Source organism: Lissotriton helveticus, chromosome 9, assembly GCF_964261635.1.
Source record: "Lissotriton helveticus chromosome 9, aLisHel1.1, whole genome shotgun sequence".
Classification (NCBI taxonomy): domain Eukaryota; kingdom Metazoa; phylum Chordata; class Amphibia; order Caudata; family Salamandridae; genus Lissotriton; species Lissotriton helveticus.
Genome location: NC_136070.1, coordinates 223,422,180 through 223,449,422, shown reverse-complemented (window position 1 = coordinate 223,449,422; position 27,243 = coordinate 223,422,180). Strand labels below are relative to the sequence as shown.

Here is a 27,243-nt window from a genome sequence, read left to right as displayed (position 1 = left end):
TGCAGTGGTCTATCGTAGATTTATTGCATGCCAGAGGGAATAAATGGAAATACTTTTTTAGTGTCTTAAGCTGATAAAAACAAGAAGAGTTTATGTGATTTATTAGTTCCGAAAGCAGAGATGCCTATTAAATATGACCCCCAAGTTTTTCACCTTCCGAACTGGGGGTGGTGGCGGGCCAAGATTAGCAGGCCACCACGAATCGTTCCTAAACAGAAAGTGGTTTCCAAAAAGAAGCGACTCTGTTTTCTAAGTATTTTACGTAAAACAATTTTCCTGCATCCAGATTGAAATATGAGCCAAACAGTTGTTAAAAGCTTTGACAACAATGTCTACGTCAGATGAGATTGATATAACAATTTGAGTATCGTCGGCGTTGGATATCGCAGAAAAACCATGTGATTGAATATGTTTTACCAGGGGGCGACATAGATGTTAAACAGCGTGGGAGAGAACAATTATCCCTGGGGCACATGGAAGACAGAATGAATTTGAGGTGCAACCACCAAACTCAATGGTTTGTTCCCTGTTGGATAGGAAGGAACTTGGAATAGCAAGGGCTGCGCCCCTCAATCTCCACCCTCCCTAGCCGGTTAATAAGCACTGAGTGGTTAACGGAATCAAGCACAGCCAACAGGTCAAACAGGATAAGCACAGCCCTTCCTCCCTTGTCTACCAACAGTCAAATCTCCTCAGTGGAGACAACCAAGGCTGATTCAGAGCAATATTTCGGTCTGAAACCATGTGATGGATCCAAAAAAGTGTCCAAAAAAGCCATCAGATCTTCATTTTGGGCATTTTCCAATATTTTTGAGGGATGCGGTAAGCGGGGAATAGACAGATCATTTTTGATGGTAACAAATCCTAAGAAGGTTTAAAAAAAAAAATTAAACGAACCAATGCTTTTTTCCATGCTGCTGTAAATTGGCCTGAAATCAAAATATTCAGGAGTTTTACCAGATGTACTGTAATTGCAATAATTTGTAAGGCATACAGAGGGCAGGGGTCCAAAGGAGAACCAGATTTGGTAGTTTCTAGCAGTTTTAACACTTTGTCTTCAGTTAGAGGTGCAAAATTATCAAGACCATTTGGAACATCAACGGAATTATCATACAGCCCCACAAAAGATGAGCTGAAAGAATTAACTCCAAGGATCACATTTTGATTGGGCGAAAATCTGTCATAGTAGCCGTTTACCTTCATCTGAAAAAATCAGCAAGTTTATCACAGAAAACCTGATGCAGGGTAAAGGATTTATTTTGGTCAAAATTTAAAAGCAAAGTGATAGTTTTTTTTTTTTTTATTTCTGAAATTCTTTATTGTATATAAAAAATATATATTTACATACATGTTGAAGGCTTATACATGAGTGGAAGAAGAAAGCAGGCGAAGGAGGAAAAAAGAAAAAAGAAAAAAGGAGGAAGGAAGAGGGGGAGGGAGCGGGGGGGTGGGCGATAGTCCGTATTCTTGAGGTTGTTCGATAGTTCGTTATTCCATAGTTCGCATTCCATCGTATATGATGTCCCACGCGGCATTTTGTCACCTCTCTGTGATCGCCCGTATTTTGCCCCTCGCCCCGGGCCCGAAGGGAACAGTAGAGAGATATAGTAGGAGATAAGCGGTGTGCAGGGCTTTTTGTTGACGCATAGGTCTCAGCCTGCGCCCTCAGGTATTTCTTGTTCAAACGTCTATGGCGGCTTGTGTGATGATAGGTAGAGGTCTAAAGACCCCTACATTGTTGACTGCTTGTGCGTTTTCGGTGAGTGTTTCGCTGTGATGTTATCTGCCCCCCTTAGGAACGTGACCCAGTTGAGCCATGCTTGGGGTGCCACTTTCGATGTGTCCTTCCAGTTAGTTAGGACTATTTTCACTGCGGCCGTCAGCAGAAGGTCAATGAGGTCACGATCCTCTGTCGTTGTGATGGCCTGGGATGTGAAGCCTAGGGCCAGGCTCGCAAAGTCTATTTGTATGTCTATGCCTGTGATCTCGCGGATAAGTATTCTGATTTTCCCCCAGAAGTCCTTTATTTTTGGGCATTTTAGCAGGAGGTGTTCTAAGTCTCCCCTCTCTTTGTCGCAGTTCCAGCATGCATCGCTGTCTCTAATACCCAGGGTGGCTAGTCGGGCCGGTGAACAGTATGCCTTGTGTGCTAGCCAAAATTTCGTCTGATTAAGTGTAGCCGTTATCTTTTTCCTAGTTGTGGATCTCCATAGCTCGGCTTTCTCGCCCTCATTTAGTTCTTTCCCTGCCGCCTCCCCCCAGAAGTTTGTGACCTTGTCATTAAGTTTGCTGTTTTTGGGACGGAGGATCTTGTATAGATGTGCTATCTGGTGTCCTAGTGCGTTTAGGCTGGCAGCGAGCTGTATTATCGATGGTGTCTGGCTGTTGAGGTTTGCCTTCCTTATTGCGACTTTTATCTTCAGGAAGTTGTATAGTTCTATGCTGTGTAGGTTGTGTTTCCCCTTTAAGGTGTCAAACGTTATGTCCTTGCCCTTGTTCTTGAAGTCCTTGGCTATGGATATCCCTTGGCTGTACCAATCGTGCATGTCTAGAACCTTACCCCTATATTTAAGGGTGGGGTTGTGCCAGATGGATTCAAAAGCCCCCCCTCTGATGCTCGTGTCTAATAGTTTGTCTACCTTCAGCAGAGCTCGTTTTGTGTTTCTAAGGACGGGGTTGTCTTTAATCGCTGGGTGTCTGGTGGCTGTTAGGAGGGTGATGGGCTTCATGCCCTTTAGCAGCCCTTGTTCAAGTGATAGCCACGCTGGGGTGTAGTCCTGTCTTGGGTCTAGCCAGTGCAGTCCCTGTCTGGCTATGCACGCTTCGTGGAAGCGTTTGAAGTTTGTCATGTTTAGACCCCCCTGTTCTTTTGATAGTCTGAGCTTGTGCAGGCTTATTCTGGGCTTCTTCCCTCTCCATAAGAAATTGTTTAGTATCTTGTCTACCTTTTTGTGGAAGTCTTCTGTGTTGGTTAGTGGTAGCATGGTTAGCATGTAGTTCACCATTGGTGTGAGCATCATTTTTATTGTTTCTACCCTTCCCCACCATGTTGTGAATTTGGGGGACCACCCGTCTACTTTGTCCCTGATCTTCTGGATTGTTGCTTGCTCATTATGTTCTAGTGTTGTTCTCAGGTCTCTCTCAAAAAGGATGCCTAGATACTTAATAGGTTTCTGCTGCCACGTTAGGCCTGACGTTCCTAGTACTGTGCTTGTTGTGTGGATGTTTAGAGGTTTGCATTCTGATTTGTCCTTGTTGAGTTTGTACCCTGAGACCTGGGCGTACTTCTCGATGGTGTCTGTCAGTGCCTTGATGGATCTTTCTGGGTCTTCTGTCATTATTAAAACATCGCCTGCATATGCTGCTAGCTTGAAGTTTTCCCCCCCTATCGGGACCCCTGCTAAGTCGTCGTTCGTTCTTATCATTGTTAGGAGCGGTTCTATTGCCAGTAGGAATAGGCCAGGTGAGAGTGGGCAGCCTTGTCTTGTACCTCTGCCTAGGTTTAGTATGTTTGAGGTGCCGCCGTTTACTACCACCCTCGCTTTGGGACTGTTGTATAGCGCCATCACCATCCTCCTGTAGTTAGGTCCTAGCCCGAACTTTCCCATGCAGCGATCTAAAAAGGGCCATGAGACTCTATCGAACGCTTTTTCAGCGTCCAGGGCTATCATCACAGCCGCGTTGCTACTTCGGGCTGAGTGGTTGATTATATGGCATAGTAGTCTGGTGTTATCGTGGGACATGCGGTTTTTGAGATATCCTACCTGGGAGTTGTGTATGAGCTTGGGAAGATATGCATTGAGTCTATTGGCCAGTATTTTCGCGTATATCTTGCAGTCTACATTTATTAGTGAGATCGGCCTGAAGTTCCTCGCCTCTGTCGTGTCCTTCCCTTCCTTCGGTATAACTATTATGTTTGCCTCAGCCATTGAGGGGGTCATGCGTCCTTTCTGGATGCATTCCTCAAATACCTGTTTCATTGTGGGTTGGAGCGTGTTTAGATATTGCTTATAAAAACCTGCTGTGAATCCGTCTGGTCCAGGTGCTTTGTTTTCCTTGAGACCGGCCGTGGCTTTCCTTATCTCTTCTTCCGTTACAGTTAGCTCTAACTTGTCTCGTTCTTGGTCTGTTAGTGTGGGTGTGGATATGTCTCTTAGAAGTTCATCGCCCCGTCCTCTTTTAGCGCCTCATCTCTTGTGTATAGGCCCTCATAGAAGTCCCTGAAGACCTCCAGGATGTCCTTGTTAGCAGTTTGGGCCTTGTTGCGTTTGTCTTTGATTGCCCCTATTGTGTGCTGTTTTTGTTTCCCCCTTAGATAGGTTGCTAGGTTTTTCCCCGCTTTGTTCGCAGTGCATAGGTTTACTGATTTGTATTTGTTGATCCATGTCCCCGCTCTTTCGCTCAGTATTCTGTTGAGCTCATACTTCCGTCTAGTCAGGTTTGTGAGTGTATTGTTGTCTTCTAGTCTAGCAATGTGGCTGTTCTCTAGTGTTTTGATCTCTTTCTCAAGGTCGGCTATTCTCTTGTTCCTTGTTTTGTTCAATTTGCCCTTGATTGACATGACTGTGCCCCGTATGGTGGCTTTTAGAGCATCCCATAGTACCTCCCTGGGTGTCTCTGGTGTGTCGTTGATTGACAGGTATTCTTTGATCGCTGTCTCTATCTCTGCCTTCGCTGATGTTTGTTGGAGAAGGCCGTCGTCGAATCGCCACCTACGGGTTGGCTTTTCGTTGTGTCTGCCCGATAGGGATAGACTTATGTGTGCGTGATCTGATATTGTTCTGGGTCCTATTTCTGTGTGGTCTATGAGGTGGGTGTGTGTTTCTGACATTAGTATATAGTCTATTCGGCTGTAGGAGTTGTGCCGGTTGGAGTAGAAAGTATACTCTCTGGCATCTGGGTTACTTAGGCGCCATGGGTCCTTCATTCTCAGTTTGGAGCATAGATTTTTAAGGATGTTAGGGCTAGCTGTTGAGTGGCGTTTACTGGGGTGTTTGTCAATCGCTGGGTCGAGAACTTGGTTCATGTCTCCGGCGACGATCAGCAGATCGTCCAGTGGCAGGGTGTGTAACTGGGCTCCAACCCCCTCCCAAAATTGTTTATCCTCACTGTTAGGGCCGTATATATTCGCGACATGGTAGGTCTCTCCTGCTCTCCTGAGGCTGGTCACCAGTGTTCTGCCTTGGGTGTCTGCTTGGTAATTAACAACTGCCAGGTTCGAGTTTTTGCTGATTATTGTTACTACCCCATTCTTTTTGTTCTGGGCTGGAGATCCCACCACCTCACCTATCCAGTTGGCTCTCAATCTTGGGATGTCTGACTCTTCTAGTCTCGTTTCTTGGAGCACATATATGTCGCTTTTAAGTTTCTTGAGATGTTCGAGCACTTTCCGCCTTTTCACCGGGCTGTTGAGCCCCTTGACATTTAGGGAAACTATTTTGATGTCCGACGCTATGCTATTCTGGCTATTGTACGTCATTAATGCTGCTATGCGTTCGCTGTGCCAGTGGCCCTTCTCTAGGTGTTTTTGTTCCTAGTGTTGTGTGCCTTTTCATGTCTTTGTGCGTGCCTTTGCTCCTACCATATGTGAGTGCGATGAAAGAGAAGTAAAAGATGAAAAGAAGAAGAAGATAGTCAGTAAGCCCATGTATAGAACCTCCCCCCCCCCTTTCCCCCCCACCCTGCTCCCCCCCTCCCTCCTTCCCGCCCCCCTCCCTCCCTTACTCGCTAAGTGGGTGTGCGACGACAAAGTTCCTCTGCTCGCATCATCTCTGAGGTAGAGTTTGTTTTCTTCTTTTTCTTTGGCTGTTGGTCCGCCTCTCTGCATGGGTCTCCTGCTCGACCTCCAGTCTCTCTTCTTGCAGGGGCTCTTCCTTTAATCTAAGCATTGTGTGTTGAGGTAGATGTGCTGTTCTGTGTTCCCTCGCTGGAGTTCTACATGCGTCTATTACTCCGATTGCTCACTCAGTCCTGGTGATGCGCTCCTCTTTGCTGCTCCTGGACTTTTGTTTTCCTCCATGTCCTCCACCGGTGGTCCTTGCAAATACCGTTTTAGCTCTCCTGGGCATTCAAAAAACATCGTCTTCCATTTGTCTGTTACTTTGAACTTGGTTGGGCTGACGAAGCTGAAGGTGGCGCCCCTTCTACGGAGAGTATCTCTTTGCGCCAAGAAGCCTTTCCTTAACTCAACTGTCGGCTTTGAGTAGTCCTGTGTCAGTACTATCTTGTTTCCGGCCCACGTCAGATTCTGATTTTTCCTGGCGAAGGAGAAGATGGCTTCCGTCTGGTTTAATCTCAGTGGGTTGCAGATTATTGCTCTCGGGCCTCTGCCTGTGGTCGGTTTTCCTGCTGGTACCCTGTATGCCTTTTGTACCTCGAAACCTCTCTGGAAAGTGATGCCTGTGAGTTGTGGGATCATCTCCTCCAGCATGGCGGCACAGGAACCTGCCTTATCCTCTGCCCCTTCCGGCACACCTAGGATCCTTACATTGCCCCTTCTTGCCCTATCGTCTTTCTCCGCTAGCTGCCTTTGTATGGCATTTGTGGCTGTTCTCAGCTCTGTTATGGCCTTGGTGTGCTTACTTGTTTTGTCTTCCACTGAGCTTATTCGGCTTTCTGCGGCCTCTATTCTTGTGTTTGTTTTGTGGAGGTCCGCTCTTATAGCCGCCATCTCAAGTTGCATGTTCTCTAGCTTGAGTTTCGTCTCTCTCCCCACCTCATTGCCTTCGTTTACTTTCCGCAGGATGGTCTCCAGAGTGACGGGTTCGCCTCTTGCTTTGGACGGGGACCCTTGGTTGTCTATTTTTGGCTTCTTCTGCTGCTCGCCTGCCGGCTTCCCATCGCTGCCTGCCATTGTTCGAATGCCCCTTCTTGATAGGATGTTGACCAGCCTCCCACCTGCTTGTGCCACCTTTGGTGCGTTTGTCGCCTTTGGGGCAGGTGGTTGGGTGGCTTGCCTATATCTGCTCGGCTCTCTGATATGTCTTGTTCTTGTTTTTGCCTTAGGTCCTGCCAGCGTGTGATTTGTCCTGTTCGTGGCTTGCAAGCCACTGGCTCTCTAATCTTACCGGCCTTCGGTAAGAGGTATATGGGGTTGTGCACGAGAGCTGTTTGGTCTCTGGGTTGCTTGCTTGCCTGCAGGTGTGAGTGTTGGTGGCCGCCTGGGCTCGGGGTACTTGGGGGGGTGCTCGCTTCGTGCCTCTCTGTCTCCGCTGTCTGTTGTCCCGTTTGCTCCCCCCCTTCTGCGTTGCCTTCAAATCAGCACCTCTGCACTGGGTGCTATATGGCAGTTTGGCCCCCCCTCTCCGGTGTCCCGCCGTGCTCTTTTGCTTAGGGGCTTCAGAGCCACACACACGTTGCGCCCGCTGCCCTCTCCGCTCTCTTTCTGTTCAAAGTCAGCGGTCTGCACGCCGGCCCCGGGTGCTCTATGTTAGTTTTAGCCTCCGTTTCATTCTCTGCGTTTTTTATTCTCAGCCCTGCTTGCTCCTTTGCTTGGGGGTTAGAGTGCCTCGCTGCGCTTCCAGCGTGTGTCGGTCGGTTGCTGCTCTCTCCACCCCTCTCTCCTGCCTCTCTGTTAGGCTGGTGCTCGCGTTTCTCCGTCTTTCTGTCTGCTCCCCTTCGGGCCGTCGTCTTTCCGCTTCCGGGTCACTTGCCTGCACACCTTCCGCCTGAAGTCGGGGAAGACTTCCGGCAATGGCGCCCTTGCAGTCCCCTTACTTCCGGTTCGCTCGCCACCGGCCCTCGGCGCTCGGGATGACTCGGCTTCGGGCAGGTTTGGATCGCTTTTCTCCTGATAGTTTTAAACAGCTCTCTTGTAGGGTTTTTAGCAGTGTTTAATTTTTCTGAAAAATATTTAATCTTTTTGTAATATTTAATGCTTTGTACTCTTCAATAACAGATTTATATTTGTATATTTGTTTTTCTCTTCTGTGCCATAATCCTGCCTCTATCTCGGTTCTTGTGCCCTACATTTGTGTTTCAGTTTTTTAATTCAGAGGAAGTAGATGGCCTTTTCCTATGGCGTTTAATGTTTATTTCAGGGGCTAGCTGAGTAACTCCAGAGTCTCTCCAACCAGAAAAGTTAGAAACAGCAGTTTCAATATTAGTTTCCAATACTGGGCTGTGAGTTCTCAAGGCAGTTTCGTACTCATGTTTATACATTATCCTCCAAGGGCATTTTTAATGGATTTCCCAAATTGAAAGGGTAGGATTTGCTGGCTGGAACAGCTAGTTTAAAAAATACTGCTCGGAGGTCTGTCCATGTCAAAGGTAATGCTTTCTCAAATTTTATTGCTGAATTATTAGTGAAAATTCCATCACAGGTATGATTAGTCCTGCATCCTCACAGAGGATGGGGAGCGTGCGCATTGTCGTGGCTGGGTGGATAAGACATGGCTGGAAGTCCCTTACGTGGACAAAAAATGATCGAAAGGCGGACCGGGGTTGACGAGGGGCCATGGAAAGGCCCAAGGACCTGACAACAGCCCTGCTATCTTTGAAGTGCTCCAGCTGTGATGCCATCTGGTCTCCGAAGAGACATGAGCCATCAAAAGGCAAACCCATAAGCAACACTTGGACATACCCAGAAAAAGTCAGTGTTTCTCAGCCAGAAGTGTCGCCCTAAGGCCACTGGCCAGCGTGGCGATTATATGCAGACCACATCGGATCATGAATTTGGCTGCATCTCTCCCATCTGCAATAGCTTGCGAAAGTAGGGCCAGAGCTACCTACGGGACCATGGGCAGCACCTATTTTCTTTCGTAAGGGGCCCGGCCTCTTGGATTCCCTATCTGGTGGAGTGGAAGGGAATCTGCCAGGATTTACACTGGAGGTGGAGCTTGGACCACCAAGCTCTCAGAGGTATGGTGTTGTGTAAAGAAATTGGGGTCCACTAGTGCAGGGCGGTGGCAGGCAAGTCCCAAGTAGGACATCTGTGAAGGAGTCATTAAATGGGAGAAGCGGGGGGGGGGGGCACCCCTGTCAAGATGTTAGTCTTGACTGCCACTGAGGGAGTCCTGCACCTCGGCTGCCCTCTTCCCCATGATAGCAAAAGAGGCTCCCTCCTCTGTAAACACATAAGGAGGAGTGACCATGCCAGTATCTGGCCATTTTGGGGTTAGGGGCTGGTATTCGCCATGGTCCAAGTACCCCTCTAAATTCTCCCAGAATCCTAGCCCATAGGAATAGGGTTTGAGGTCCAGCCTGGAAGGCATGGCTCCAGTCCACCAAGCCCCTCCGGCTCCATGTCAGAGTCTGGAATGGGGACATTGCCACCAGATGGAGCAGAGAGCGTCAGAATCGGGGCAGGTCCCGGGGAAGGTCAAGGAGGGAACCATCCGTGGATCCAAGGGGCAAGGCTGCAGCCAGGGACGGAGCTGTTGGCAGAGAACCAATGGGGGCACCTCCCGAACCACCCCCGGGCCCAAAAGTGTGCCAGCGGGAACAGGCTACCCAAAGTTGAGTAGAATGAGCTCATAGAACTCACAAAGTTGGGAGGGGTCGCTGCTGCTCCCGGAAATTCCGGAAGGTGTGGAGCCAGCCCAGGCGCGGAATCAACCACGGAGGGAGACCTCTAATTACGCACTTACTCGCCTTGTCAGATAACTACGCCAGACAGGGAAGGGGGAAATCGTGTGTGTGTGGGATGGTTGGGGGGTCAAAGCCCTCTTCAACTTTTTACTTTTCTTTGAGACTTACCTGTGGATGACTTCTAGTGTGATGAAGATCTTGGGCTTTGTAGCCAATCCCAGGACCTTCTTCTCGACTGGAATCAAGACTGTCATACATCAAGCGGCAAGGAGCTAGGCACTACACACATGTCACTTAAGGTGCAGACGATGCAAAATAATGCAGTGTCGAATGATGTCAAGTACCGGCGCGCAGGTGTACTGCTCGTGAAAAAACTTTCCGGATCCAGTCTGACTCCTGGGGATAATTCTAAGGTAAGGAATATGCAGCTAGAAGTCTCGAGATATGTAGAGCCACAGAACCTTAAGATGGGGTCCTTTAAATCTCACATGATCAATATAAAAACATCTGCAATGTCATCCTTTTTATTAATAGATTTGTATTTTTGGAGGACTATGGTACAGTTGAACAACTTATTTACCTTCGCCAACGCCTTATCTGGTAGAGGCAATATCTAGCCCCAGATAAGGACCTTTGAATTTCCCCAGGCATCAGACTGGATGCAGAAGATTTTTCATGAGCAGCACACATGTGACGGTAGGTGTCATTGATCGGCTCTGTGTGGCACTCCAACACCCCACAAAGAGTTGGTCATCAACCGGGACTCCCTTGTGCGGTCAAGGTAGAAGGACAATGCTCTTTTAGACGGATAAGGAGAAACGTAGAAAGTGGGAAAGTGGGATTGGCTCACATGAAATGGTGTTACCACCTGTGGCAGGAAAGAGGCCCTCGCGAATGAAGGAGGTCTGCCATAACCTGGAGGGTGGGAGAAGATAGCCTGGTGCGAGCCTGCCTTCAGCAGCCAGTCGTCGAGATGGGGGAAGACTGGCACCCCTGATGTACGCAGATGAGCTGCAACCACTATCTTCACCTTAATGAATACTTGAGGAGCACTGGTAAGGCCAAAAGGGAGCACAGTGAACTGAAAATGCTTCCGGCCTACTGTAAACCGGAGTTAACACCGATGGGCAGACAGGAGGGGGAACATGAAAACAGGTGTCCTGCCAGTCCAGTGCTACTAGCCAGTCTCTTAGGTCCAGGGTAAACAATACCTGAGCTGATGTGCGTATCTTGAATTTCTCCTTATGAGGAATTATTTGTGGGCTTGGAGATCTAGGATAGGACGAAGGCCCCTGTCCCTTTGCGGGACCAGAAAGTAGCGGGAATAGAAACCACAGCCTACTTCTGGCACTTGAACCCTCTCTATGGCCCCCTTGCCCAAAGGAGGCATGACTTCCTCACAGAGCAGGGACATATAATACTCAGTCAGCCAGTCGTAAGATGGAGGTATAGAAGTAGGGGTAGTCTCAAAAGGGAAGGAGTAGCCCCTTCGGGCGATCTGCTGAACCCACCTGTCCGATGTAAGGGACTGCCAGTACTGGAGGTGACGGCAGATCCGTTCACCAATTGGATGCTCGTGATCTACAGCTTAGGGAAGTTGGAAGGCTGCAGCTGCTGAGGGTGGCTAGACCAGACCGCTGGCTACCCGACCGACAAGGCTGGTAGGAACTGCACACTCTTCGACACAGAGGCTAGGAAGCTAGCGTGGCTTGCTGTTCAATCCTAATTCTATTGAGAGTTATAGTAATTGTTGCTCGATGTAATGATGCAGATGTACCGTAAACCTATATATCAAACCTGGGAGAAAAAAAATGGCAAAAGGGGAGGGAAATGGCAAAAAAAAAAAAAAACACACACACACACAATTTGTGCTGCTTTTAAAACAAAAAACCCTCAAACATTCTGATAATCTCCTCATGCTAATACCATGTGAACATACTTACATTTAGCATTGCAACAGTAAGTAAGGCAACCAGGTGGCTCCGTCATCAGGCCAAGCGACTGCATCAGATCAGTTCAATGTCTTCATTATGAACACAACCATATTCGTATCAGTCAATATACATCTATTTGATGCATTACTCTGATTTACTCCTGTTGGTTTCAGACCCAGTATACTGTATTGTTCCTCATGTCTTGCAGCTACTGTGGGAATCTTAGTGCCTTTTTTCACCATCCACAACATAGCATGTGTCTTTATCGACAGCTGAAGTACCAACTGCAGAAACCTTCAAATGTGCGTTGTTTAACATGCATCACTGTGGCTGCAACTGTTGCTGCAAATGTGCCACAACTTTCCCTCAGACGTCAAATGGCTCTAAACAGTACCATAACCGACGCTTGTAGGTGTCCAACCTATAGTGACACCAACAGGCAGAGTCGGATTTCATCTGTTTATGTGAATCCACAGGTTTAATTTTCACTTCAACTATTCTGTATGTTTTCATACTACTTTTGCACCGACCCGTACTTGACGCTATATAACGTATACTTACTGCTTAATTTTCTTGCTGCCGGGGTCCACCTTGTTAAAGTAAGAATTTGTCAAGTTACCATTTTGCTGCAGAATGCCAATGTCCCCAAACAGACTCAGCTTCTGAAGATTTCTGAAACACAACGAAGTACATCTTAAGCGACAAGGCAGCCACAATTCACATCTAAAATGCATTTATGTCCAAAATAGTCTCCTTCAGCTTTCAATCACAGAAAGCAGATATTAAACAGAAGCAAACATTTTGTAATGGAATGGAATAGGCCAAAAGTCCGAGCACAGGGTAAGCAACTGGGATAAATCTATAAAATAGCATAAATTAATCAAAACACTGCATCATACCTTTCAGTCAACGATGGTGTCACAAGGTTTTACAACCTTTAACTATCAGTGACAAAGGAGAGGGCTCTGCTAATTCATGCTTAATTTAGCTATTACCATATCATTAAAAAAACGTTATTTGGTATTAGCTGGACCATAAAAGTACACAATAACATCACTGAATTCATCAGACAATAATAACAAAGTGCATCAACATTTGTGAAACAAAGTCAATATAAAAAAAATGAATACAAGACAGTACAATCAAATAAAAGGTTAAGACAATTTATTCCTGTACTTTACATAGTTAAAATCAAAACTGACTGTGCAAATTAGCCAAATGTAAATGCCATCCGGGCAAATAATGGCCAATACAGTACATTCTTGAAGAAGACCTCCTAAAACCTATCAAAGAAGCAACAAATCACATTAAAGTGCATGACATTTGGGTACATCTAGCCTTACAGGGCATAAAACAGTCATGAAAAATGTTGTGGCAACAATAAAGTGCGTACTAAATAACAGATCAGGTCAGCCCAGACACGAATCGAGCGCCTTACTCAGCGACAAGGCCAAGAACATGCAAAAGCTTAAGACGTGAATGTCTGGAAGTAACTTAAAATACAAAAGAAAAGGATTAACCTGGACAAATTAAGAGATGTTTAACAAAAAGGTACCATAAAACATTTTACAAGATCATAAAAACCATACAAGTACATAAAATGCACAAGATCCTAGGCAAAAAATGTGTCACATGTACAGGGTCTCAACTGCGCGTTCCCAGTAATACGCCGAGGTAAAATCAGTAACAGATGAAATTGATTAAATCCAAATCTAGTGAGAAACAGATGATTACTGATGGATACATTAAGCAAACAGGGTTCAATAACTGACCCGGTTAAGATCTGAGCCTATCCTCGCACCGAAGGATTATCACGTTTTACACCCTCTCACTGCTTCCCATCATGGCAGGAAGTTTCTGTGTCCAAGAAAAGTCTGTCTCAAAAATATTTTGCTGAGAATCGAACAAAGCTGTTCTACCTAGCTTAACGTCCCGTATGTATGCTAGCCATTTAATTAACTGCCACCCTTGAAGCTGCATATAATCAATAAGTATCTCCTCTTTAAAGTGATTCTCAGGTCTTTTCCAGGTGGTAAGCCACCTAATCAAGGGCCGCAGAGCAATGAGGTCCGACAAATAACACAGCCCCAGCTCCTCATGAACCATCAAAGCAGGGGTAGATGCTGAGACTGCCAAAAGGCGTCCACAGAACCCATTCTTCTCCACCTGGAGCTCCAGTGAATCTATATATCCCAATACATTATTGTCATATGTGGCTACTGAGACCGATTTGGCCTGCTAAATCGTTATCAATACGCCAAGTGGCTTAATATAGATTCAAGAGGGGAAAAAAAGGACTACCCAGTGCAGCTCACTAAGGAAGTAGGCAATGCCTACTTCCATTACCATATGCAGCAAAATGGGCAACAACTTGGATCTGTTCACCCTGTTAAAGGCAGAGGACAGATCCATGAATGCAATAAACAGTGACCCGGGTCTCAAAGTAATCATACAGAAACTGTCTTCAAATCTAACTAATCTATGAATCTCCCAATTTATGAATTCAACAGTTGATGACCATTTCCTACAAGGTTTTTTATTGCACAAGAAGTCAGGTGTGCACACAAATGACTTCACGTGAAAGAAGGACTGGATATAAAGCTAGAATATCCTCATTTTTTACATAGAGCTTTTCTTTTAAGATAACTTTTTTGTTGGTTTTCGAATGAGTTCTCCCATTTAACCAATTACAATTCACAACCCTCCCTTAGACATTGCATGACCATGATCCTACCAACGGGAAATCAATTCAAGATTAAAGCAACTTGTGGTCACTCAAAGGGGCTATCACATTCAAGTCAGAAAGTGAGGTAAAAAGGGAATAAGAAGCAGTCAGATAATCACTAAGAGAAGAAACCGGGGTGGAAATATTGGTGTAATTTAATGGAATATCACAGTCAATTCTTCCATTCGCAATCAGGCATTCATATTTTCTCAAGAGCATATTTGCTTGTTAATCCGTTTTCGTATTAACAGGAAGTGTCACTGAGAGGATATTAAAAACTTCCTGTGTCCACAAAAACTCTTACAGAACGATTGAGCATTTGCGTTGAAATCTTCAATCAAGACTACATTTTGAAAACTTTACATTTTGACCATCTTGGCTATAAAATAAACAAGCATTGGAATGGCAATAGGTCTCGCATTTTTTGTAGTTATAACTATTGGCATTGTAAATGGCAATGTTCTTTCATTATTTTATGTGGTGTGTGTGGTGGAATTATGTGGGTTGGATTAGTTAGTTGCGGCATGGAATTGTGTGGAGTGGATTTGTGGTGTGCTATGTGGCATGGTGTGTTGTAGAAATATGTGGATAGTAATTATGTGGTGTTAAAGGTAGTGGAAATATGTGGAGTATGATTGTGTGCTATGGAGTGGAATGGTATTTTGTTTTGTAGAGAGGTATGTAGTGGTGGTCAATTATGTGGTGTGCTGTTGAATTTAGTAAAACACACAAGATGGTGAGGCCGCTACCCGACCGCTTTCCCCTTTTGAGTCCTTTCTTCTCCGCACCTCCACTATGCGGGGGACGATCTCCTTCTTGTACGGGCTGCTTCTGGCCACTGCAGTCTCCCCGCGCCCCCGTTATATGGAACAATGGGAGGTCCTTCTGGGCCGTGACGTCTCTGACGATGAATGGAAGCATCTCTGGAGTGACATCAGGACGCACAATCACTCGGTGAACCTTAGGGAAGCCCACTTGTAGACCATGCACGATTGGTATCTTTACCCGTCTAAGCTCCACCGTATATTCCCAACTTCTTCGGATAGGTGTTGGAGGGGTTGTGGCCTATTGGGGGACTTCCACCACATCTGGTGGGACTGCCCGGTCATTCGCCCTTTCTGGGCTGAAATTCTTTCCCACATCAAGGATATCTTGGGGTACCCTATCTCGGACTCCATGGCTCATGTCCTGTTGGGTCTCCGAGATCCGATATTGGAGCATCAAACTAAAGCGGATAAACGCATTCTGTGGCTTTGCCTGGGGGCCGCTAAACTCACGTTGGCGGCAGCGTGGAAGAACCCACATGCCCCGGCTACGTCATTGTGGCATGCGAGACTTTGGGGCTTACTGAGCATGGAGAGAATGGCGGACATCTTCCTGGGCAATTTTAGTGGCCTGCCGTCTGCGGTGTGCCCGCCTACGTTCCGTGCGCTCCACCTGTTCCAAGTTTAATCAGATTGCATGCTTCTGAAGCTCTGTATGGCGTGAGAGGGTTTGTGTTGCGACCATCGGGGGGGGTGGGGGACCTAGTTGGGAACGGGGTTTGTTAACTGTTGCGACGCTAATTACCTTTAAGGGGATGCTGGGATTATGTGTCATTTGCTGCACCCTTCTTCTGCCAGCCATCGGGCCACGTCTGGATTTATGCCTCAGAACTCCCAAGCATGCTTTGGACTTCCATCTGAACTCTGTTATCATGCTTGCCACCGCACCCGGCAACTTCCCACTTATGTCCTCGAGTGCTTATTGAGGCTTCCCCTGTGAGGGATCTTGGCGGAATTGTCGCTTGTGTGATTTTCTTTATTCTTTCTTTCACCTTCCTCCCTTTCCCCTTCCTGCAAAACTTTGAATAAAACAAACAAGATGATGGACGGAATGTTGAACAATGGCAAAACATTCACCCCCAGTCACAGATCTGGGTTTAATCCATTGTTATTTTGCTCACCAAGCCACGCCAGTTCAGACATGGCCATATGCAAATCAGTCTTGACCCTGTGCCTCATGGGAACAGTCCAGACCGAACTGCCAAGCCATGTCTTCCCTGGACCAGAATCAAGCATCCTAGGACCGGTTTCTGGCTATCAGCCTTCATCAGCCAGGATAGCTTGACTCCAGTAGCTTAGTGAGCACGGGGGCCCACGTCTGGGCATACCCTTCCCACATAGGGTTAACAGCAAAAGACACAAGATGATGGACGGAATGTTGCACAATGGCAAAACATTCACCCCCAGTCACAGATCTGGGTTTAATCCATCGTTATTTTGCTCACCAAGCCACCCCAGTTCAGACATGGCCATATGCAAATCAGTATTGACCCTGTGCCTCATGGGAACAGTCCAGACCGAAATACCAAGCCATGTCTTCCCTGGACCGGAATCAAGCATCCTAGGACCGGTTTCTGGCTATCAGCCTTCACCAGCCAGGATAGCTTGACTCCAATGGCTTAGTGAGCATGGGACCCACGTCTGGGTATACCCTTCCCACATAGGGTGAACAGCAAAACACACAAGATGATGGACGGAATGTTGCACAATGGCAAAACATTCACCCCCAGTCACAGATCTGGGTTTAATCCATTGTTATTTTGCTCACCAAACCACCCCAGTTCAGACATGGCCATAGGCAAATCAGTCTTGACCCTGTGCCTCATGGGAACAGTTCAGACCGAACTGCCAAGCCATGTCTTCCCTGGACTGAAATCAAGCATCCTAGGATCGGTTTCTGGCTATCAGCCTTCATCAGCCAGGATAGCTTGACTCTAGTTGAATTTAGTGGCATAATGTGGAATTCTGTGGTGGGATTGGATGTAGGTGGTATGTTGTGCAATTGTGTTGCCGAGTTAAATTATTTGGTTTGGTGTCGGATTGTGTGATGTGGATTGGAAATGCGCGGAGTTGAATTGTGTGGCATGGAATCGATTGGATAGCTTTGCCTTTATGGTGCCGAAATAAAATATATATATAGGTGGAAGCTAACCTCCAAATGTCTTTGGGTGTTAAAAAAATAAAAAAGAAAAGAAAAAAGGAAGACAAGGAAATTTGAGTTCTTTAACTATTTCTTTTCATGTTCCTGCTTTCATCTGTAGTACTTTTGCTATGGGACAATAAAAAACTTGAAAACATCACAAAATGTCTTTCATTCTTTTATCCTGTTTATCTGCATCTGTATTTCTACATGCCATCCACTAGAGCTACACAAATAATCACTAACGGCAAAAAGGTTCAACAAACTGAGCCCTATTTTGAACACAAGAGTGTTAACATGATCATCTAGATACACTGCTAAGGACCATGTAGCTACGTCAATTCGTGTTTACCTTAATGTTCTTTTTCTTTTTAAAGCTATTGTTCGTGGGTAACCAACAGTAAATAACTAATTAGCATCTGAGAAATAAAAATCAGTTACAATGTTGTGAGGCTTGCATATTCTACCTATTACAAACCAATTGCAGTCTGTTTCTGCACAAGCGGCGGAGGCAAGGGTGAAGGGGGTTGCAGCAGTGGAAAAGGTAAGAAGTGTAGTGCGGCCCTACTGGTGAAAATGAGGTGGAGTACAGCTGCACTAGAGGTGAAGGTGAATTTGTTCAGGGTTGCCATGGGGCGAAAGTGAGGATGGTTAGAGCTGCACTAGTGGTGAAGGGAAACCTTAAGAGGGGTGCACCTGTGGTGACCGATTGGGTAAAGAGGCCACACTAGAGTGAAGACAGGAGGTCTCCACTAGTGCTGAATATGAGAAGGGCTGAATTTCAGGTGAAGGTAAGGCTGAAGTTGTGTGTACCAAAGGTAATGTCATGGATGAGTAGGGCTGCTCTAGAGGGAACATGAGGATGAAGAAGACTACACTGGTGCTGAAGAGGAAGAACAGGAGGACTGCACCTATGGTGAAACGAAGGGAAGGGGTTGGATGCAGCGTTCAATACCATTTACCACCACACCCTCATCAAGAGACTCCGTCATATCGGGTGATCCAGGGATACGCCCTCAAATTGATGGCATCCTCCCCCACAGGACGAACCAGAGAATGCATCTACCACCCTTCACTTCAAAACTCAAGAGCATCATCTGCAGCGTCCCTCAAGCCCCATCCTGTTCAACACTTACATGACAACCCTGGCCAACATTGTCAGAGCCCTTGTCCTCAACATCATGTCTTACGCAGACGACACCAAGCCTTGACGCCTATGGGTATTTGCTGCTCTTTAAAAATCCTGGTCATATCATTTGATATATCCTCGCGCTGTCTGAAACCCCTACACCTCTAACACTGCAAAAGACCAGCATCAAAGGGAATCTTGGCTAGAAGAACTAGCAATAAATATTCAGGTCTAGAACAATTCTATGCCAACCACTGCACTAGTCATAAAATCAATGTATAAAATAATCAGCTTCAACAAGTACACAATATCATTAAAAGAGAAAATGAAGGATTAAAATAAAAAAATGGTAACAATTGTCACATCTATTAACTGTATTTCTAAGTCTCCGACAGATGACGTTCTTGGCATTAGGGTGAGCTTTGTCCGTTACTAAATTCACCAAGAACATACGTAGATCTACTGAACGGGTAACAAATAGTCACACTCTTCTACCTTGCATTCTGCCCGGCTATTGTTCACGAAGGGAAAAAACTGCAAAGGGGGGTGATGGTTGGTTAGGGTAGAAGAAGAACAACAATCTGTACTACCAATCACCATGGAGGGGGTGTGCGTCCAAACAGCATTCCACCAATGTATGCTGGCGAGGGGTGTGCCCTGGTTTCAAACGCTCTGCCGCGCCATGGGCTGAAAAGTAAACAGAGGTAGAATCTCCCACTCTGATCCGGTTCCTAGTTTATAGTTTTAGTAGGGGAAGCTGAGCCTCATGCACGAAGCTTTGGCACCAATGCATCACAAGACACGCATGCGATATAAACATATTAATTCTATTTCAATTGGCAACTAAACAAACCGCCATTCCATTCAAACTAAACAAACCGCAGCCTGAAACATGGTGAATACACACACATTAACAAAAGAACACAGTGAGCATGTAGTGTGATCATATATTGCAGTCTGCTAACGCAGCTTAACTTTCAAGATGAACCACATAGTTCATGGGATGATATAGGTAATCTGCATGCACTGCAGGTTTTGAAATCATTGCTAAGCGGGCAGTGAAGCACCCATATCATGTCACGCAACTGAACAGATTCGGCAGCCCCGCAGAACCGAGAGAGGGAGGAATGACTTCGTTCACACACCAGGAGTGTGCAAGTGGGGCATGCAGAACTGGGGATTGTCGGAGCTCATTTTTCAACGCTTCCAAAAAAGCCGCCAGGCAGAGCGGCAGAGACCGTGCACCACGATGGAACCGGGCTCTGGCTAGAAGGTCTCTCCGTCTCCATTGACCAACAGCTGGTCCAGCAGCTACCCAAGAACTGGGCACCCACACCATTGTGCCTTTTGAAAAACAACAATGGTCCCAAGCAAAAGTAATAATGAACGAATAACATATAGACAGAGTCAATCTATATTTATAGGACAGACATGTCCAGCCGGACAGGGGTCTTCCAGAGATTTTACTCAGTATTTATGTATTGAAATCACATAGAGAATACCTTCCAACAATCAACCAAAGTGGACAACAAGCCTGTGTCCAGTACTGACAGAGCGAGTACAAGTGGTGATGTAGACAGCAGAGAAGGGCTTCGTAAGGCAAAACAGCGTTACTCTATAAATAGTACAATTGTACAGAGTATAACATAAATGCACTAGACATTTCAGTAGTAATCACATTTCAGTTCAAGTGCATAAATAGTCGACGGCGTTTCGGACCCCTATAAAGTATCAGGGACCATCATCAGGACAAATACAATGAAAAGCCTTAGATTAATTAAGCCTCTAAATGCCTAAAAGGGGGGAGAAAAAGAAGATATTCAAAACATACAATGAATAAGATTTAAAAACTTGGTGACATGAGTGAGACCAGTGAACAACGACGTATTGGTCAAGCAAGTCACGTGGACTACAGTGCTGGTGATGTGCACTAATAACTCTGATCCAATCGGTGGAGACTTAATATGGACAGTGAAGGTGTTTCAGTGACTGATAACTGTATTGTCTGTAAAAGTGGTTAAATTGGTTAAAAACGCGTAGGCGTGAGGGGATATCGGCGCAAGTGGTGTCTTGAGGAAGTCATGAGTGAAGGAATTAATAACCAATGGTGAAAATAGATCCAGATGCGGGCGTGAGGAGATAACGGCGCACGTGGTTCCATCGAGGAGTCAAAAGTGAAGGGAATGGTAAACCGTAGCGTCGGCCGTGTGGGCGTGGGCGGAATACATGAGGGATTCCAGGCTTACCGGGTCGCCTCAAGACGGAGAGGCTGACTCCTAGGCAACAGTTACAGCCGCGAGCCCTGCAAGGGTAAAAAGGTGGTCAGGACCCGGGAGGCGCGGTGTTTGAAATTGACGAGCCGCGAGGGCTCTGTCAAGGCGTGCAGCCACTTACCAGAATCGGGATGCGGGAGCCGCGGACAAAGTATTTCCGTCGGCTGGCCAGGATACCTAGCAAGAGGGGGGCGCATCAGTCATATACAGAATATAATCAAATAAAATAACCACGCAGCCGAAGAGCTAGAGGAGGATCCACTTACCGGATCAGTCGGCTAGAATGATTCCCTGGCGTCCAGCACGCAGGGTAGCCAGGGTCTAATATACTTAGTTCGGATTGGACCAGGAAATGGGCATAGAAATAAAAGACGGACCAACATAGGTGCCATCTTAGGGTAGTGAGAGGACAGGACAGGGCATAGAAATAGAAGACGGACCCACATGGGGGCCATCTTGGGATAGAAATAGAAGACGGACCCACATGGGGGCCATCTTGGGTAGAAATAGAAGACGGACCCACATGGGGGCCATCTTGGGAAAACCATTGTGCCTGGCACAGGAGCTGAAAAGCCCTGTAACCCTGGCAAGTGCCATAGCTGCAGACTGGATTTGAGTCGCAGGTGAGAAGCAGATAAGTTTACATGGCAGCAGCCACAATGCAGAAGAGTCCAGCACCATGAAGAGCAAGGAGGGGGCGACTGTGGCGACGAAAACACCCTGTGTCCCACCACCTGCAAAACAGCTCAATATCCGCCAACAGTGTAGCAACATCAATCCTATGCACAGTTTTGTAAATGAGAGCAACGTGCAGCGAGTGTCCGTGAAAGATAAAGCACAGCTTAACAGGCGCCGCGCTGAGCCAGGGAAACGCTCAACCAATTTAAAAGAAAGTTCCTGGTCAGAAAGTAAAATAGGAAAAGCAGAATGCCAACAAATCCTGAGGTAATACTCCGGGAAGAGAACAACTTGAAAAAACGAGGGACTTCATCTGAGAGTTCCTCAAATAGATGTTTTAAAGAGTAACTTTGAGACCCCTATTTATTGACCGTGCTCTTTTCCTTTCTTTTTACACTATTAGCCTGGCCTATTTGCATCTTAAAGACTCTTCTTCAACTGAGGTATTTGGCAATGATCTTCAAGAACTTTAGCCAAGCCACTAAATATCCCTCTGCCTCTAAACTTCAGGAGAGTCATTGTCCATGATCTTCCCCTCTTTATGGGCCAAACTGTGAAGGGTCTCAAAAAGCTCATCTAAAATATGTTCTGCATTATTGACTAACATTAAGTAAAGTTAAGATAGTAGATAAATTCTCTCTAAACATTGAGCATAATTACCAGAAATATTACAAATAGAGTTCAGATCAGTACACAATATTGCAGATCTATGTCACACTATTTACCAAATGCCCTACCATTCTCGCTGAGCTGAGAAATTGGGAGCAGGACCTAAAGAGACTGAGAGACGATGCATAGGGGGGGGGGGGGGGGGGTGAGGGTGGTACCCCTAGGAGGTAGCTATATGTGCAATATTCCAGCTAGTGCACTTACAAATACTCCACAGGGAATATTTTATGAGAACTAGGCTATTAAGGATGAGAATGATGCACCATTGTCTGACGGGATGTAGACATTGAGCTATGCTGCTTCACACCACATGTGATTGCCCAAGGGTACAAGGATACTGAGACGGTACGGACCCCATTAAAATAACATCAGCTAATGAAGGCACTTTAGAACAGGCACCCCAACAAATATTGCTGGGTTTTTGGGAATAACAAAACACGGGGCAGATATACACGGTCTTTCTGCAAAGTAGAATGGATGGTGGTAAGGTGGGACATAGTCCGATACTGCAGGATGGCATCGGTCCTGTTGGTTGCTGAGTGGAAATAGAAATTTAACTGGTGTATGAAGTCTGAGGAGTTGGTCTATTTGGCCCGCGGAAACCCCCACAAATTTGAAAAGGTGTGGGCGCCCCTCGAGGAACAGCAGAATATGACTTGGAATGAGACAGGGCTGAGGACCCGCTGATGTAACATTGCCTGTAGCAGGGGTAGAGCTACTGCGGCCAACGCCGCGCTATTTGTTGTGGCAGCAGGGGGCCAGCGCTGAGACCGACGGACATCAAGCCCCAGGAGCCAGCGGGGCGCTGTGTGGACTGTCAGCCCCTCCCTCACTCCCACTAGGAGGATGTAGCTGACCTGTTTGTTCCCCTGGCGAAGCCCGGGCCAAGGGCGGGCCCGTCTCTGCCAGTCAGGGGCCGTAAGAGGCCAGGCTGGGCCAGGTCATTTGAATTTATTTTCTTTCTGTCCGTGTTATTATAATTCATCTACTGTTAGTGATTTATTGTACCCCCCGCTAGCTGTACATTTAACCTGATTTGCCATTGACCGCTGTGATTTAATTCCCTGACTTCTAATTTGTAAGGTGACTTCTTCAACGGTGCGGATATGGGGAAGAGAAAGACCCAGGCACCTTGTACAGGGCCCATAGCAGCTGCCAAATTCACTGTTACAACAATGGACCTCTCGAGGGCCGCGTTGGCCATCGATAAGGAAATCAAGATGGTTAATAGGCGTTTATCTAAGTCTCCCACAGGTGCCCTGTTTCCTTTGTTTAACGATGGTAACAAGGGCACTAAAGATTCCTCCTTGATCCTAGGTGGTACCTCACTTCCCTTAGCTGCAGAAGGAGACATCCCCGTGGTGGAGCGGCCCCCACCCTGATATAGAGGGTGCAGGGGAGCCACTGCATAGACCCCTATCCCCCGAAGTGACAATAATTAACAAGCAGGTCACTTCTTTCAGCGACACGCCAGGGGAGGGTGGCCTTACCAAAGAGAACACTGCTATGCTTAATGACGGCAATAATGGGTTGATCACTGCGAAGGGATTAAGGGATGACTGTAGCTCTATCGGGACAAGAAAAAGAAAGTGTAAAGCTATTGCCAATCAAGCAAAAAAAAACAATAATCCATCATCGCCAGCCCCAGCCACAAGGCGCTCCCAGGTGGTAACTGTGCCGCCGGATATACACCCCCTATTAGAATCTATGAAATCTCTATTAATTAAATTACTGGAGGACAAATTGGCCCCTATTGTGTCTAAATTAATTGATATAGAGCAAAGTTTAGCAGCCCACATGAAACCCGTGTCACCACCTGTTACTGTCGAGAACACTAATATTGACCCAACTAGTCTAGATCCTACTGCAGGTCCCCAACACCGCACAGTAGATCAGGGGATTTCAACCCTCTCCAACCGACATAGAAACCTGGTCTCAAATCATACAGGGCAAGTAGCAGGTGGATCTAGGGAAGGTCGGGTCAGGGCCAGGACTCCTCCAGCCCCACAACAGGCCCAGGCTCCCCGACGCCTGGGCGACAATGCTAGTAATGTTGCAGGTAACCACTCTGCTGCCTCCTCAAACCTTACATCCATCAATCTACCCCCCGAATCGACACCTCTGGTGGTGATTTTAGGGAACGTTCCACCTCTTCCCCGAGGCACTAATGAAGTAGTTAGCCAGCTCAAGAATAAGGTCACACATTGGCTCTCGGGTAACACCTTTGTGGGCCCGGCGGTAGACCGAAACATCTTAATGGTCCGCCGCGTGGGCAACACCAGAAAAATAGGGGAGGGGGACTGCATTATCCTAAATTTTAATGATTGTAAGATAGCGGAAAGAATACTGAGAGAATCTCGTTCTGACCAGTCGTATAGGGGATCAAACATCCAGATTCTCCCTCTGGGCTGTTTTTACAACCCTGTGTCAATTCATAATGATAACCGCTATGGCCATAATTATCAACATATCCAGAATGAGAATAATGAGAGACCACACGTAATACCACATATCCCAAGAGATCCTACCCTGGAGGGGTTCCCCCCCTCGTCAATTCCCCAGGGGTCAAACAGATTTGCTGCCCTTTCAGGACTAGAAGAGTGTGACTGACTGAGTCCTGGGATCGATTTTTCGGCTGCACCTCGGGATCGACAGCTACTTACACCATCTTCACACCATAGGCAGCCATCCCCAAGGGTGTGTATCCCTGCGCCACCAGAGGATCAATTGCTTGTCCCCCTGGAGGATTCCCTAGAGACAGCAGTACATAACATCTCCTGGAATATTGCAGGATTGGCGGGGAAGTTCCTTGACCCAAAGTGGGTCCGGTTTATTAAGCAATTCCCAGTGATTTGTCTACAGGAGACTTGGATGGTGGAATGTAATTTATTCCTAGAGGGTTAAAAAGCTTTCATCGCCCCCGCATCACCCTCGATGAGGGGTAGAGCGAAGGGCGGTTTGGTTATTTATATAGCTTTAGCCCTGAAATGTAAAATAAAGGAATCTGCTCCCCCCCACCCAGATCTCCAAGCTATTCTTTTAAAGCAAGGGGATGCAAATCTCTGTTTGATTGACTTTTATAATGCAGTACATGCTGTGGGATCCTGCAAGATCACCCTACTGGGCGAATTTGTTAAACAACATTGCGGTTCTTTTCTTTATTGCCTTATGGTATTAGGTGATTTTAACTTGCGACCATGCGGAGACCCGGCATTGACTCGCATGGGAGAACTGGGTTGTGCAAAGATGTGGGGGGGTCTTCATTTTGAGCACTCAATGCAGGGAGATGCGCTTAATAACCTACTCAATGAATTTGATCTGATTTCAGCTATGTCCTTGGTAGATGACTCTAGTAAACAGCCTGTTCCTTCTTTTAAAGGTCATAATGGGGGTTCTTTTACTGACCATATTCTTATATCTACTGGCCTACAAAGTTTAAAATTAAATGTAGCATTTTTAGCGACCATAACCCTGTGTGTGTACGTCTTGGGGGTGATTTAATGATTCAACAAGGGAAGAAAGCAGCGCCTGGTGTGTTGAAACTTACGGACGGTAGGCGCCGGCTTAAGTGGTCCCAGGTGGACCGTGTAGCATTTTATATTAATATCCAGGAATCTTGTGCCCCTGATTTAGCAGCATGTATGTCACTTGACTCTTCTCCAGAGGTTGTACCTAACGCCTTTGAGGCTATTGTCAATAGAGCGGGAACCCTGCTGTCTATTCGCTCCCAAAAAAAATCGCTACTCAGAGACCCCAAGGGGTTTGATACTTCTTGCTCGAGAGCGGCGAGAGAGTTAAAGGCGGGTTTGAAGTCCATTCCAAGAGACCAATCTCGAATTAGGCTTCTCCGCCTTAATTATTAACGGGTTCTGGCATCTCGGAAATCCGTAATTAAGGATAATATGTGGAAAGAGCTCCTTGAACCGGACACGTTAAGTAATAGCTTGAAATTCTGAGGAATAATTAACAAACCCCTATTTGAAAGAGAAGAGGCGGACGCTATTGGCACAAATATCACAGAAGATGACTGGGTACATCATTTTGGGTCTATATTTACCAGCACCACGTCAAAGTCATACCCGAAATTGGGAAGTAGTAATGAAACATTGTCCCCGTTTACGCTGTGTGAGGTTGAGGAAGGCATCTCCGGCCTGACCTGTAACAAGGCTCCAGGTCCGGATGGCCTGCCTCCAAACCTCTTTAAATCAAATCAGACTCTCTGGACTCCAGTCCTCACCGCTGTGCTCAATGCAGCGGTGTTGGAAGGCTGCCCAGAGTCGTGGGGTACCGCCACGATCGTCCCTGTTTTAAAAAAGGGAGACCGCAATACCACTGGTTGCTACAGACCGATCTCCCTTATTGATTCTGTTATCAAGGTAGTGGGAGGGGTAGTCCTGAACAGACTGTCCACTTGGGCTGAAGAAAATAGAGTCATCTCTGATATTCAGTACGGGTTCCGCCCTGGGCATTCTACCTTGGCACAATGCCTTAACCTGTATATGATCCTTGGGAAGTATACTGTTGCCCGCAAGGGTGCCATCTACATGGCGTTCATGGACCTTTCCTCCGCTTTTGACTGTCAATCGGGGGAAACTGTGGCAGTCCATGGACGCCATGGGGGTGGATGTCACTCTAGTTAACTTCCTAAGGGATCTACACAGGGACACCAGGGCAAACATTAGATTTTCACAAGACCTTGGAGTATTGAGGGATTTTACAGTTACTCGGGGAGTAAGGCAAGGGTGCATTTTAGCGCCCTTTCTTTTTAACCTATATATTAATGAGCTAGAGAAGTCTCTGATTGAAACCGGGGTGGGTTTCCCTTGTGTAGGGCGAAGGGGCCTTCCCGTCCTCCTTTATGCGGACGATGCAGTCCTACTGGCTAGAACAGCCAGAGGCCTGCAATCTTTACTGAATGCTTTCCGCAGCTTCATGGCTGAACGTGATTTTGCCATAAATAACTCCAAATCCTTTATACTGCAGGTCGGGACCCGCCTGAAACGCAACTAACCCTTCATGATAAATAACGGAAAAGTGCCCATAACCACAACTTTTTCTTACTTTGGAGTTCTGTTTGACGACCATTTAAATTGGGCTGCTTTAGTCGAGAGGAAAAGAGGGGAGATCACACGGGCGAATGCCGCCATCTTCAGCTTCGCAAGCAAAATGGGCAAACGCCCAGTTGCTGCAATGCTGAAGTTATACCAGGCAAAAAGCGTTGCAATTGGTAGCTACGGCAGTGAGCTATGGGGATATGCAGCAGTGAAGGGCATCCAGGTGGCAGAGAATAATTTTTTTAAACAATTATTGGGAGTACCAAAGGGAACTTCAAATCTAATCATT

General features: G+C 46.6%; 1 protein-coding gene across 1 annotated transcript in view; it reads right to left on the bottom strand.

Moving 5' to 3' along the window:
* The window catches only part of FBXO33 (F-box protein 33), a 124,065-nt gene that overhangs the window by 42,344 nt on the left and 54,478 nt on the right, over nt 1–27,243 (bottom strand). Inside the window, exon 2 of the mRNA XM_078659753.1 lies at nt 12,024–12,134. Within this exon, the coding sequence (XP_078515879.1) occupies nt 12,024–12,134 (111 nt within the window). The remainder of the gene's footprint in view (nt 1–12,023; nt 12,135–27,243) is intronic.